This window comes from Euphorbia lathyris, chromosome 3 (genome assembly GCF_963576675.1).
Source record: "Euphorbia lathyris chromosome 3, ddEupLath1.1, whole genome shotgun sequence".
NCBI classification, from domain to species: Eukaryota; Viridiplantae; Streptophyta; class Magnoliopsida; order Malpighiales; family Euphorbiaceae; genus Euphorbia; species Euphorbia lathyris.
In genome coordinates, this window is record NC_088912.1 from 33,354,387 (window position 1) to 33,370,597 (window position 16,211).

Below are 16,211 nucleotides of genomic sequence, written 5' to 3' on the forward strand. Positions count from 1 at the left end.
TTTTTATATTTCCGCTGCTATACCTTAGCCCTATTTCCAACAGTGGTATCAGAGCCATCGTTCAATCCGTTATTTCATATATGAAATTTAGAAGCTTTCAATAGGATTGAATGAATATTTATGGTTAGGATTAATTAACAAATTGTTTGGTTAATTAATTCTAAAGATAAATAAGTGAAATAGATTATGCGTATGTTCCTAATTATTTCGGTTGATAATCATTATAACAAAATCTATTAGTTTTATGGTTAGATTAATAAAATTAGTTTTATTGATTCTAAAGATAAAATGGAAAGCTATTGTAGTTTTTCCTATTTCTGAAAATCGTTTTTCAACCGTATTGAAAATCTGATATATATATAAAATTTAAAATTAGTTTTGAATATAAAATATATATATATATATATGTTTCGGAAATTAATAGTTTTCTGTTTTGATTATCGAATGAAAATTCGTTTAAAAGTTTGTTTTTACCAAGTTGTAAATCAAAGCGTTAAATGAATTGAAATCAAAATAATTGGGACATGCATAATTGAAGTTTTGTATGGTTATATTAATCTAAGAATTAATATAAAGATGCAAAACGGTTAGAAGTAAAATTAGATAGGAATTAATTTGATGAGTTAATTTGATTAACATAAATATTACATAAATAAGTTATGTAATCAACCAATTAAATTTATTTAATTGAGTCTTTGCATGTTTGGAGTTATGGACATATTTGGACCCTCTTTTATTCTTTTGGTATTTTTGAAATAGGGCATGCGCGTCCTGCCTTTCTACTATCTATTGTAATTTCTCTTCTCATCTATTCCCTTCAATTTTCAATTGAAGTTTTCTTTAGTAGTATAGAAAATTAATGTGTAATTTTCAAGGCGCCATGGAGAAGACGGAGGACCTAAAGAGAAATATGTAATAGTTAGTATTTCCTTAGGTTTGCCCTTTTATTCCGTCTCTGGCTCGACGGAATAATTTAGATGATATGTCCATAACGCCAATGTATGTGTGAATGTATGTCTGATGTATGCTAAAGCAAATCAAGACTAAGTTAGAGTATGAGACTTAAATAAAAATCCCTCATTAAAAAGTTAAGTAAATAAATAAGTTATTAAAATCGGTTGCCCCTCCCTAATATTATAATTCAGCCGGCAGTACTGGGGGCCTTTGGGTTGTTGGCAAAAGTCAAGCTCGGGGTCTTATGGTAACACCTGGATTATCGAAAATAGTTCTTTCATGAATATGGGGTAATACTTAAATTAGAGTATGACAATTGGTTGGCAAAAGTCATGTTGTTCATACACTAATGGGCAAAATGGTTAGGATTAATATGAATGACATATTAGTTACTAATGTGGTTAGTAACCCAATAACCTAGGAGTCACATTCGAGATGTGATTGATTGAATGAATCTACCTAATGAATGAGACTAGTTTGTTGGCTAAAGTTAAGGCGAAATCTCAGGAGTTAGGATCCTAGCTCACTAAAGGATTTGTGAAATTCTTCGAATTAATATGGAGGGTTATTAATTTGGCAAAATAGTGGGAGCAATCTGAAATAAATTAAAAGGCCTATAATTTTAGATTGTTACACTTTAAAACAAATGAATAACATATGTTTACTCTTTCTCACTCTCAGGTTTTTGTTTAAACATATACTCTTAAAATCATGACTAAAACCAATCTGTAAAACATTCTTACCGATAACAAGTTGAATGGTTCAAACTTCACCGACTGGTTTCGTAACCTCAAAATTGTTTTGAAGTTCGAGAAAATTGGGTATGTACTTGATACACCGATACCCCCTATCCCGGAAGATGATGCTCCCATCGAGGAAATTGATGCTTACAAGAAGCACAAGGCTGATGACGATCATACCGGATGCATCATACTTGCATCGATGACATCGGAATTACAAAGGCAACTATGCCTGTTCCATCATCATGCGCCTAAAGGAATTGTTTGGGAAACAAACCAGGTGCAAACGCTACGAGATATCCAAATGGTTATATCGTTGCAGGATGCAAGAGGGCACATCAATCATGACACATTATGTCAAGATGATTGGCTATATTACCAAACTTTCTAGTATTGGATTCGCGATGGATAACGAACTAAGTGTAGACTTAATTCTTCAATCCCTCCCAAAGAGTCATTCATAGTTCATCATGAACTATCAGATGAATGACTTGCAAACCTCTCTTGAAGAGCTTGCAAATATGCTCAAGTCAGTTGAGCCCAATATTCAGAAAGGCAAGGCAATACCGGCTATTGTCATATAGGGATCAAAGAAGAGGAAAGGGAATTTTCCCAATCCTAAACATCCCAAGAAAGGTAAGAAAGTTGTGTCCAAGGGAAAGGAAGTGAAGAAGCCCAAAGGAGAGTGCCACTTCTGTGGTAAAGATGGGCATTTGAAGAGAAACTGCAAGGAGTATCTAGCCACCCTCAAGAAGGGAAAGGGCGATGCTTCTACATCTGGTATGTTCTATATTGAAATAAATACAGTTTCATTGTCTGAATCTTGGGTACTTGATACCGGATGTGGATCTCATATTTGTACAAATATGCAGAAGCTAAAACAGACTAGGGAACTTAAGAAAGGAAGCATAAACTTGCGAGTGGGAAATGGAGCAAGAGTTGCCGCCATCGCAATTGGAGATTATGTTTTACTTTTGCCCTCTGGGCTTATAATAGAATTAAGGAATTGTTTATACGTTCCTGAGATGTCTCGTAACATTATTTCTATTAGCCATCTTGTTGACGACGGTTTTCATATTTCAATAAAGAACAATAGTTGCAATTTTTATAAAGATTCGATCTTTTATTTTTCAGGAATATCACAAAATGGGATTTATGTGTTAGATGATAAAACTCCTGTTTTTGCAATTGATACCAAAAGACATAAACTAGATAATTCAACTTACTTGTGGCATTGTCGTTTAGGCCATATAAACAAGAGACGCATGCTAAAGCTTCATTCAGATGGGCTTATAGATTCAATTGATTCGGAATCATTGGAAACATGCGAATCATGTTTAAAAGGTAAAATGACAAAGACACCCTTTAGCAATAAAGGTGAGTGTGTATCAGACACTCTAGGACTCATTCATTCGGATGTATGTGGTCCTATGTCAGTCCAAGCAAGAGGAGGATTCAGATACTTCATTAGCTTCATAGATGACCATACTCGATATGGTTATGTCTACTTGATGAAGCACAAGTCAGAAGCTTTTGACAAGTTCAAATGCTTCAAGAATGAAGTAGAAAATCAATTAGGAAAGAAAATAAAGACGCTTCGATCCGATCGAGGTGGCGAATATCTTTCTGATAATTTTCTGAATTATCTAACTGAATGTGGGATATGCTCGCAATGGACACCTCCCTATACACCACAACACAATGGTGTATCCGAGAGGAGAAACCGTACCCTATTAGATATGGTACGGTCCATGATGAGCATGGCCTTACTTCCAAAGATGTTCTGGGGCTATGCCTTAGAAACTGCCCTCTTCACCCTAAATCGAGTACCAACTAAATCCGCTAGTTCCACACCGTATGAATTGTTCGTTTGTAGGAAACCTGTGTTCTCATTTATGAGAGTATGGGGTTGTTCGGCATATGTCAAACGCATTGCGTCCGACAAATTAGATTCTAAATCTGATAAATGTTTCTTCATTGGATATTCCAAAGAAACCGTAGGGTATTACTTCTATCATCCAGATGATCAGAAAGTCATAGTATCCAGATACGCAACCTTCTTAGAGAAAGAGTTTCTCGAAGAAACACAAAAGGGAAGCGTGATTGAACTCGACGAAGTTCAAGAGGAAGAGACGCCGGCTGAAACAACAGAAGCGGTTGAAGTACCCGAAGAAGTCCCATTAGATGAGACTCCAGTGGCACCTATTCGTAGATCACGAAGAGTTCGTGAACTCCCAGTTAGATATGGTTTTCTAGTGGGAGATGATGACGAGGTTCCCGTGCTAGACGACGAACCCAAAAACTACGAAGAGGCTCTTACTAGTCCAGATTCTAAAGCATGGCTTGAGGCCATGGATTCTGAAATGGATTCCATGTGTACTAACCAAGTGTGGACTTTGGTTGATCCACCCGAAGGAATAAAACCCATCGGGTGCAGGTGGATCTTCAAAAGGAAGACTGACATGGATGGAAAGGCTAGCACCTACAAGGCTAGGTTGGTAGCGAAAGGATATCGTCAAAAACAAGGCGTTGATTATGACAAAACCTTCTCTCCCGTTGCTATGTCCAAATCAATCAGAATCATGCTTGCAATTGCCGCTCATTTTGATTATGAGATTTGGCAAATGGATGTGAAAACAGCTTTCCTAAACGGAAACCTGCTTGAGGATGTATACATGATGCAACCTGGAGGTTTCATATCAAATGATGCAAATAAAGTTTGCAAACTTCAGAGATCCATTTATGGACTCAAGCAAGCATCTAGAAGCTGGAATAAGCGTTTTGACGAAACCATAAAACAATTTGGTTTCGAACAAAATTGCGAGGAAGCTTGCATTTACAAGAAAGCAAGTGGGAGCTCTATAGCATTTCTCATACTATATGTGGACGATATACTATTAATGGGAAATGACATTGCTCTATTACAATCGGTAAAAGTATGGTTATCCGGTAACTTCTCAATGAAAGACCTTGGTGAAGCAGCTTATATACTTGGTATAAAGATCTATAGAGATAGATCGCGTAGACTGCTTGGTCTTTCACAGGCTACATACATTGAAAAGGTGCTAAATCGGTTTAGCATGCTTGAATCGAAACGAGGTAACTTACCCATGGTACATGGAGTGAAGTTAAACAATCATCAATGTCCTAAAACTGATGATGACAAACGACGCATGGCTGTAGTCCCGTATGCCAGCGCGATCGGTTCGATTATGTATGCTATGCTATGCACTAGACCTGACGTAGCGTTCGCGTTATCAGTAACGAGTCGTTACCAAGGGAATCCGGGAGACGAGCATTGGATTGCCGTCAAGAACATTCTTAAGTACTTGAGAAGGACTAAAGATATGTTCCTAGTGTACGGAGAAGGAGATCTGAAAATTGAAGGATTTTCAGACGCTAGTCATCTCACAGATGAGAATGATTTTAAATCCCAATCAGGATACCTGTTTATCTTGAATGGGGACGCGGTCAGTTGGAAGAGTTCCAAGCAGGGAAGTGTGGCTTTCTCTACGACCGAGTCAGAGTACATCGCTGCTGCGGAAGCGGCAAAGGAAGCGGTTTGGATTAGAAAGTTCATTACAGAACTAGGAGTGGTGCCTGACATTGTCAATCCCATTACTCTGTACTGTGATAACAATGGAGCCATTGCGCAAGCAAAGGAACCACGGTCTCATAATGCATCCAAACACTACCTAAAGCGATACCACATCATCAGAGAGATTGTGGCTAGAGGAGATTTGAGAATAGAAAGAGTACCTACCGAGGACAACGTTGCAGATCCGTTGACAAAGCCGTTAGCCCAGAAAGTACATGATCATCATTTGACTTCTACTGGGATAAGTTTTAGAAACAATTGGCTTTAGTCCAAGTGGGAGTATGTTGGGGTTTAGTGTCCTAAAGACAATGGTTGTAGGATGCAAACTTATTGTAAATGAATTGTTCTTTATATCATTTGTTTTAATAAGATATATGTTTGATAACTATATAAAGGCAAACCCTTTTACAGCACTAAATAAAGTCTAATAAAAGGAAATTCGTAAGTTTGTTTAAAGTGATTATAAAGTGTTCATACAAGCATGAAGTGAGACAAGACTTTATAATAAACTAATAAACTTAAAACCACCCCAAGTCAAGTGAGATGTTTAGGATTGACATATCACTGTTGAGACTTGTATGTAACAATGTCTTCTGTCCGACAGAAAGCTGATCTCACAAGCTTCACATATATAGATATCTGGACAGTTACATAGATCCGATGAAACGTCGTTCATTAGGATTGGGGATCCGATTTGAGATAACAGGATGGGTAGATTCGTCCTTGTCACCTGTTCATCTCATTGGTATTAATAGGTATAAATAATCCTCAGACTCAAAGGAATGTTAATTGGTCATCCTGAATTACTGAATGTGAGACTTTGATCGCGTGGTCCCACGATCCTTAACAGAGATGACTCTGGGGTGTGAACTGCAAAGGTTGGGTGTCACATGAGGTAATGTCAGGGTAGTTATACATTGGATTGAGCATTTATCACTCCCGACGAATGGGAGATACGTCCAAGGATCGCTTGTGGAAGACTCGACTCTAAATCCTTGCAAGGTGATAGCTTAAGAGTAGAAATACAGATTTCACTTAACCTATCTATTTGAGTTGACTCGGCCTGTACAAGTAAAACGAACGTCTCGCTATATATGACTTGACATTATCCATAGTCATAAGATTCAGTTCAAGGATGTAGTTGATAAAGGATCGAATTATACTGTAACTAATACGGAAGGGTTAACGGCAGAATCAACCTGTCTTCTTAACGGACTCTGGGGGAATGATTACGGACATGCCGATAACATGCTCTGTTCATCATTCCGTTATGCAAGGATTAAATATAATTCTTGGAGAAATTAATTTAATAGTTGCATACGGCCAGAAGTAGTAAGGACCTAATGGATCACACATAAGACTTAGAAACAAAAGAGAGATGGATCTGATTAATAGATGGAAGCCCAGTTGAGCCCAGTAAGGCCCATGGATAAGGGGGGTCGAAATTATGTGTATTAAAGGAAGGGAATTAATTTATTCCACTCTTCCTAATTGGATTAGGATTGTGAAATTAAATTAATTAAGAGATAATCAAGTTAGGAGTTATTAATTGGATTAATGTCCTCCTATTATTATCTAACTAGGTTACTTATTATTATCCTAATTATATTAGATATATAGTAAGATAATAATTAGAAATCCTATTCCGAATTGGATTGCTATTAAGTAACCTAATCCTATCTAACTAGGGTTTAGAGACAAGATAATATATATACCCCTTACCTAGTGAATTTCGACACACACTCTAGCCCCACCCCTTGTGATTTTCGAAATCTAGTAGCTAGAGAGAGAAAGTGAATTCCATCCCCAAGTTCGTGGACAAGAATTCATTCGGCATTCCATCGATTGATTAATCTAATTCATCCCTCTTTCTCCTTGATCTTGTGTTGGTTAATTAGAGGTAATCTATTTTGGTTACATCTCATAAGGGTTGATTCTAATTTAACCTCACCGTGTTCACGAAAGAAGAAAAACAATCAAAATGGAGAAATTCGTTTTTCTTCGCCTACATCAGGTCAGTTCACTATTTCGAGGATTTCCGGAGATTGAACCATCGGATCGTCGCGATTTTTGAACAGTAGCTTCTAGACACATTCTTCCACGTTTCCACCGAAGGGATCGTCGTTCGGAGGTCTGGAAGGTCTATTTCGAATAGGGGCAGATTGGTAAACAGTTTACATCTCCTTTGAAGTTGTGGGCACTTCGTTTGCAACGGTAGATTGATCATCGAAAGGTATATCTTCTTATCCCTCTTTATATGAAATAACGATTAACGGATCCTATGGTTAAAAGGAAGTAGGCTAAAATTTTTATATTTCCGCTGCTATACCTTAGCCCTATTTCCAACATGAGGGTCTAGATGTTCAAACTGATACGTCACCGCAAAAAACCAAGTCCCTCAGAAGAGTTAAGAAGAAGGCTAACAAACCTCTCCTTATCGATCTCTTGGCAGATTCTCCCTCTGAGCCAACTACGGATCCCTCCACTATCCAGTTTGAGTATTTTTCTCATCACACTGAGTCTCCTTCCACTAATATGGATAAAAATCAAGCCACTGTTACTCAGATTGAGGAACATGCCAAGACTCCACCCAATCCAAACTCTGCCGAGCAAGATCTCGAAGACCCAGTGACTCAACATGAGAAAACTGCTATGGAACCACCTGTGCACACTCCACACCCTCATCAAGACCAAACTCTACCACCATCCAGCTCCACCCCCATTCTTGTGTCTGAACCAGTTTCAGATAAGCACCAAGCCCATTTTACAGCAACTCAGGCTGGACGTCGCCTCGTGGACACGGCCCAATCTCTTCTGCAGGAGTTCACCACTTCTGATGCTGTTAAACCTGCCAATGCTGAGTCCACTCCCACCCCTTCCATTACTCAGCTTCTCACAGAACTTAAGGGCCTCAAAGATCTTATCAGTATTATGACAACTGTCCAATCCCAGCAGCCCACTCAAGAGCACATTACCAAGCTGACTGAACTATTCCTGCTCATGATCAATCATATCAACTCCATTGAAGACAAAATCAACAATATCTCTGTCCCTACTCCTGGTTATGCCACTTCGGCAGAGTTGAATCAACAATTTGCCAATCTCCAAGCAAATCTGCCCAACTTTGGGACACCGGCACATCCTGCATATGCCACATCTACTGAGTTGAAGGCATGCTTTGACAAGCTGACTACTGATTTCATCTGTACTCGAGAGCTTATTTCCTCCACCTCTCAATGTCAAATTGACCAACTCAGTGAAGCTGTGAGTCTTCTTAGTGTCCACAAAGCCCAGATGGAGATTGACCCAGTCAGTGACCACTCTTCACCAAGCACTCGCCAGGCTGTTCGTTATGACCTTGGTCAACGCATCTTCTATGATTCTGCTCTCTTGAAGATGTTTCATCAATCCTTTGCTCAAATAACCAGCTCCCTCACTTGGCTCAGCAAGTCCCATGAGTGTATAATCAACCTGATTACTGGATCTATCCCTGTACCTCGAACCGTTCGTGATGATTGTGTTCCTGTCATAGATGGCTTGAGTGAGAGCACGAAGCGCTTACAGCGTTATTCCAATGTTCTATCCTCAGCTGCACGCAATGACACCTTCATCTATAAGGGTGATGCCGGCAAAACGGGGGAGAGACCTCAAGATGGAACTCCAAAAGAGACAGGTGCATCTGGAAGCAGAGTAAAAGGAAAAGGTAAGGTTACACAGTGAAGACAAGAAGAAGAGGTTAAGGCTAGGGGAACTAGCACAAGTGACATCTGTTTCTTTTGGTGAAGGAAAAAGGTTAAGGCCAGTGGTTCTAGCACAACTGAAATCTAAGTTTTTGTTTAGGAAATCTATTTGGTAGGCACTGATATTTTACATTGTATTTGTATTTTGTGTATGCCTTAATGAACTATTTTTCTTTTCGAATGTCACACCTCTCAAAATTGAACAAACTGATACTCAGCATTTGCATATAAATGAATGAACCAATCTGAGTATTCAAATATTTCTAAAAACTGACTGAAACTCAAGATACACTAGAACTAAATCCAGTTAGCTACACATCCTGAGTCTATTTCAAAACTAAAACATGGAAAGTTCAAAAACAGTTGCAACCCTTACGGGGGAGTAATTTCCATATGAAAAATAATTCAATCATGGGGTAACTTATAACTGAGTTCCATAATTATGTATTTTGCCAACATCAAAATGGGAGAGTTTGTTGAAACACCTTTCCACAAGATTTTTATTTGAAAAAATCATCCATGATTAAGAGGCAATTAAATTTAGATGCTTTGATTTAATTGTACTAATATGTTTGTTAAATATTGAGTGCAAAAATATATAAAGAAAAGACAGGACAAAAGACAGCACAAACGAAGCTGAGTAGAAAGGAACTCAGCATGACAGAATAGAAGCTGAGTGGAGTTAAAATTCTGAAACAAAACGAAGCTGACTAAAGCTGAAGACTTCTTCAGGAGCGGTTAAACAAAACGGAGCTGACCTTGAAGGAACTCAGCATGAACCGTGAACATTTGAAAAGAACAAACGAAGCTGAGTAATAGTCAGGACAGCATGAAGGATTCGTTCAAAGACAAAGTCTGCAAATCTTCTGCACCAATAATTAGAACCTCGAAGACACCTAAAATACTAATTCTGAGAGTCATGGGACGTTGGATTATTGGAAACAGACAACTGGCACAAACAGACAAACCAGACGCTAGAAGACAAACCTGACGCCTGAAGAAAACAGAAATAGGGAATGGAGGTGCAGTCTAAAGCTTTCCAGAAATTGTTCCCCAAAAGAGCCGTTTTGATGTTAACGGTTAGGACAATTCAAAACGATCAAATCTACAGATTTCCCTCTATAAAAGGACAATCGAAAAACATGGATACACACTGAAGCATAAAAATAAAAAATACAAGAGAGAAAGTTTCAAAAGCACTCAAATACAAAAAGAATCTTACACCAACGTTTCTATTCTTTGTGTAAAAGCTAGATTAAGTTGTAATCATCTAAAGTGTTCTCTAGTTCAAAAAGGAACAAGTCTGTGATCAATAGGAATATTGAAAGTGTAAAGCTGAGTGCTTGGTTGTAAGCATTTCAGTGGTAGAGAAATCTAGGTGCTGGGTTGTAGCACTTAGTAGGAGTTGAGTAGACGAATAGAGGAAGGTACTCTTGCATATTCAACTGCCTTGTAATTGGTTTGTGCTCTACCTCTAAAGAGCCCAGTATTGGATTCAAAAAGCCCGGAGGACTCTGGGGACTGGACGTAGGCAGAGAGGCCGAACTAGGATAAGTGATACTGAGTAATCTCTAAACTCTCTCTTATAACTGCATGTGTTGTTTGCTTTATTTACTCAGCATATAAATTGCCTAATATGATCCTGAGTAAGTAAGTGGTGCTGAGTTAGAAGCTGACCTCGAAGAGTGTCAATTCCTAACTATCAAGGAAACAACTTTGGTCAACATCTGACTGAAGCTGTCCTGTGATATATCTCACCAAGCTGACCAAAGGCTGAATTAACAAACTCTCAAAAATAACTTCAGTCAGCCTAATTAAAAAGAAAAAAAGTTATATTAGTTCCTAACCCCCCCTTGGAACTAATTACCAGGGACCAACACCATGAAGCTCTACTAAGAACAAAGTCTACCCTAGATAAGTAATTGATGAAGTCAAATTATATAGTTTTACTAATAGTATGGAACTTCCCTCCCTCAGCTGTAAAACAGAGAACCATGAAAAAAAGAAACAATATATATAAATATATATATAAAACTTATGTTTATAAGTATCCATCCCAGAACTGCCACCCCTGAAAATAGAACTTAATGCCATCGGGCTACATAGAAGCATCATCCATAAGCGTTTGTCTGACCTTCGTTGGGCGAGTTTCATCCCTGCACCACCAATAATTGTTGAAAAAAAACTTATACTTCATGTATGCTTACAGAAATCCTCAAATCCCTTTACAAAGCACCAATATCAGTAATAACAAATAAAGCATATACGCATCCACTAGACAGCATCAGGATACAAATTTACTCTCCAATTAGATAGACAACACATGAATCACTTCTAATAGCTCAACCAACCCACAAATCAAGTTAGAAAAATCTAAAAAAAATAAAAAATCAACAAACGCAACTCTAGAACATGTTGTGACTAGGAATTGACGAGGTAGAGAAAAAACACGAATCTATAAAAGAGTTCAAATCTAAAAAAATTAAAGATCGGCTTACCAACAATTCCTTTACAAGAGCTACATTTCCAGCTGTAACGGTAGTTTAAACTCATAATAAACATGAACTTCAAAAGGAGATCCATCTCGTATAACAATCTCACTCTTCCTGCATTTCAAGGAAATCACTCCCAGAAAGGTAACATCGATATACTCATCCGTGATGCATTTTAGAGCTGATCTAAGATCGGCCGTAAGAGAAGCACTGGGAGACTTCAGCCTCTTGATCCAGCCGGACAACCTGCTTGACGGAGAAAACCGCCATGTTCGGCCACCGGACGAAGCCTCGGTGGGATAAAAACTTTGTTCTACAAGTTTCAGGTAAGATTCGACTCCTTGATTTTGTAATTCTCGAGAGGTAAGAGTCAGGGACGAGAAAGAAAAAGGAGGGCAATATGGTTTATTTATTGAAAAAGAAAAGGCAGCCATGGAAGGGAGCTAGTTCGGTCTCGTGAGAAGGAGAAGAGGGAGATCGGAGGCGTATGAAGATTCACAATACAAGCAATAGATTGACTAAAAAAAACTACTTACTTCAAATCCCTTTCGAGCGCCGTCAATGGAATGATTCCTGCTTGAAGAGAAAAAATGATCGACTGAGTCCTTAGGTTTTCATTTAAAAGTAATTTTTTAATTTGCATCGGCCTCATAAGAAGGCCGATGCAAATAATAAAAAAATAATTTTTCATTTGCATCGGCCTCGAGAAAAAGACCGATGCAAATGATAACCGTATTTTCGTATGGTCTTTTGCATCGGTCCTTAATAAGAGCCCGATGCAAATAACATAAGTATTTGCATCGGTCGTTGTTAAGTGGCCAATGCAAAAACATAAGTAGGCTTTTGCATCGGCCTATAATAAGCGGCCGATGCAAATGATAAACATATTTGCATCGGTCCCTTGTAAGGGACCGATGCAAATGTTTATCTCAGGACAATTGCATCAGCCTCTAGTAAAGGGTCGATGCAAATGTGTTATTTGCATCACGTGTCAAAAGGGGCCGATGCAAATGCAGCGATGCAAATAAACGTTTTTCTACTAGTGATTTCTCGTCTCACTCAGCCCACCAACATATCTAACCATTTCAAGAAGTGCACCAAATGTTTACCGATTAATATGAAGAAAGTTTCACTTTCTCTAATCATTTTATTTAAGTTATGCAATCTCATTTTTCTTCTAAAAGGACCAAAGCCATGCTAAGGTCATAAGCATAAATTCTTTTATCGTAAAGTTATGAAATTCAAAATAATTTTGTAAAATATTTATGTAGCTATCAGTGTACACATTTCGGTTATAATCATAATAGTTGTAGGAATTAATTTGGTTTCATTTAGTTAATGATGTTTAATGGATAAATTAAATCAATGGCTGCTTAACTTTGCTCATTTCACAGTGTGACCATTAAACTTCAAAATATAGTATAAAAGTTATTCAATTTTATATTTTTTAATATTATGACCACTAAACTTCAATCAACGTCATAAAATGACCGTTAACGACCTCAAAATAAAATAAAAAATTAAAGAATTGATGATATTCTAATAAATTTTAATTCTTCAAAAAATTCGTTTTGAGGTCATTTAGGCGTTGTTTGGTTAGGAGAGAGAAAATTAATTTTTAGAGAGAGAAAGCTCTAAAAATGGCGATTTTGGAAAATAAAAACATGGTTTTATGGTAAATATCATTCAAAACAATTTTAATTCTTGAATATTTCCATTTTGAAGTATAGTGGTCATAACATTAAAAAGTGTAAAGTTTAGTGACTTTTATATTATGTTTTAAAGTTTAGTGATCATACTGTGAAAATGAGTAAGTCATTGGTGTAATTTACCTAATGTTTAATAAGTGAATTATTAGATAGTTAGCTATTAAAATATTTGTTTAAAATATTTGATGTTTTTAACCAAAAAAAATATTTGATGTTTTATATTTAGTTAACAATATATTTAATTTGCTGGTATGGTAATTAATAGATTGTAGAATGTCTAATTTGATATTTAAAAACAATTAATGATATTTAATTGAATCACTTTTACAAGACTACTTTACATTTACATTTATTTATAAGAAAAACAAGAAAGATACGTTTTAGCAGCAAACTTTACAAGATTAGTAATTTAATCTATAAAAATATGAAAAATTGAAATTGAAAAGGTTATTAAAATTTGCTATATTAAAAAATGGGATATGATATTGAAAATAAAATAAATTAAATTATTTAATCTAATTAAAAGAATATGTAATAGATTTCGTGACATTAATTTATGGATTGGTTGATATTAACCGATTCAAACCAAAACCAATCCAATTTTATAGAGTATTTATGGATTGGATTAGTTATTTATAAACAATCCATGAATTCCTTCCTTAATTAGATTGATTAGCTTTTTTATCCAATAACCATGATTGACCTATTAGAATAGAAACAGGGAAAACACAAATTTATACGGAACACAGTAATGGGATGACTCACGGATGATGTCGCTCTTTTTAAGAAGTTCGTGGAACTGCCAGAAAGTGCAAGAAGTATGTATTTTGATCGCCTCAAGGATAAAACAGCTCACTCTATTAGAGAAATACGAGTCGTATTGCACAGTACGAACTCCGTCTGACTACACTCAATTTGTTGCTCAATTTCAAATTTCAGAAAGCAGAAGTATTTTTAAGTGTCTCAAAAACAAAAATCACAACAACTATTTATAGAAGAAAATATGGTTGTTGTATACTGGTTTGGCGGAGAAGAAGGTAGGAGAGAAATCAGTGAAGTGGGGAACATGAAAGACTAGTTCAGGGAATACTAAATAATTCTGAAATTAAATTAATTATAGAGTCCAGACCAACCCAACATGGATCGGACGGACAGCGGCGCGTGTGTGGTGGTCAAGCATCAAGTAGGTCCTCACCATTTCATAAAAGTGGGTACCCTTTGGGATACACAAGTATGTGAGGACCTTCTTTATAAATATTATTACAAAAGTGATTTCATAAGCATATGAAAAGCCTTTAACTCTTTTAAAGCTTTTTTATGACAAAATTTTTAAAGGATTTTTCATAAATTCAATTTGAGCTTAAATGGCCTACCCAACAAATGAATACTCTTAGCATACAAGTGACATTTTTTTATTGAACGGGTGTATTACAGCGAGATTGTAGAATTTCTCATACAATATTACAAATTCACAATAAGAATTACCAAACTAGCTTACAATTACAACTTGAAATATAGCAACATATATACGTATGTATAAAAACAGAGAGAAAGACAAAGTAAACCATTAAATGGCTAACTAATTGATAAGTTGTTGGATATTTTTGACAAATTTATCAATGTAACCAATCAAAAATCCTTCATCAACCAAAACCTCTCTCCATTTTGTATGATTCTTGTTCAATGTTGAACCTAATTCACTATCTTTATCCATCATAGTTTTAATAGCTTTGCCTACATTTTCCTTAGAATACCATCCATTTTCATCCTTTTCAACCTCCACAGCAATCTTCAACTCATCAACTAGCAATCTGGTGTTCAATATTTGATCACCCAAATGAGGAATCAGAACTATTTGACAATCATTCATCAAAGATTCCCACATCGACCCGAACCCGCAATGGCTAACGAAACACCCAACCGAAGGGTGATTTAGTATTTTCACCTGTTCTACCCATCCTCCCCAAACCACCCCTCTTCCTTTAACCCTATCTTCAAACCCATCAGGCAATGCTTCTTCGATACTCGCTGCACCCTGTGGCGCTTTCAGTGCAAGGAAAAATGGTAAACCTGTTGTTTCAAACCCTAAAACCAGTTCTTGAAATTGATCTTTTTCGAGATTAACTTGGGTTCCAAATGCACAAAAAACCACTGAATTCTTCTCAAACCCACTTAGCCATTTGTCCCATTTATCTTCTAATGGTGTTTTGGGTGGATCTGGTAAAATGGGTCCTGTTAAAAAGACTGGCTTGTTATACTCACTTCCGATAAAATCGCAAAATTTCCCTTCCGTTTCGTCGCAAGTTCTCACCGCGATAGCGTCGGAGTTTTTTAACGCCGTTGTGATTCTGTCGTAGAAAGTAATTCCGTCGCCAAAAGGTAGAGAAACGAACGACAAAGAGTGAATTTCAGATCCGCGAAACAATACTGTTGATGAAGGATAACCAGTGGGTAAAACTGAGAGATCATTTAAATTAACTGAAGGGACTGTTCCTATTGCAATGGAAGCTGCACAAACAACGATGAAATCTATAGCGACAATCCCTAAATCTCTCGTTATTTCTGGTAGCCAATGGGAAAAATCATAGAAAACGAGTTTTGGTTTAGTTTGTTGTATAATTTTTTGAACTTGATCGCGGGTTTGATCGAAGGCTATTGATAGTAAATGGGTGAGTTGAATTGGGATGTCAGAGGCAGTCTCGGTCCCCGGAGGAAGGCCTTCGACGGGAGGAATTGTGAGAGGGTGAAATGTGATTTGATTGGGGTAAAGATTGAGGTTTTGTAATTGTTGAATAGCTTTATTGGGTAGAAGGAAAGTGATGGTGTAGCCTTTTTGTGCAAATTTATTTGAAAGTTGAAGAAATGGAGTGATATGTCCCATTGCAATCCATGGGAACATTACTATGTGATCTGCCATTTCTCTGATAAATTCCAAAAACAAAAAAAAAAAAATTGCAGATTATAATTTTATGATGAAG

At 36.9% G+C, this 16,211-nt stretch overlaps 1 protein-coding gene across 1 annotated transcript in view; it reads right to left on the bottom strand.

The window, feature by feature from the left end:
- Nucleotides 1-14,646: 14,646 nt before the first annotated feature.
- LOC136224274 (UDP-glycosyltransferase 79B6-like) overlaps nucleotides 14,647-16,211 on the bottom strand; it is a 38,254-nt gene continuing 36,689 nt past the window's right edge. Inside the window, exon 2 of the mRNA XM_066012555.1 lies at nucleotides 14,647-16,154. Coding sequence (XP_065868627.1) covers nucleotides 14,813-16,150 — 1,338 coding nt within the window. The 5' untranslated portion in view covers nucleotides 16,151-16,154 and the 3' untranslated portion in view covers nucleotides 14,647-14,812. The remainder of the gene's footprint in view (nucleotides 16,155-16,211) is intronic.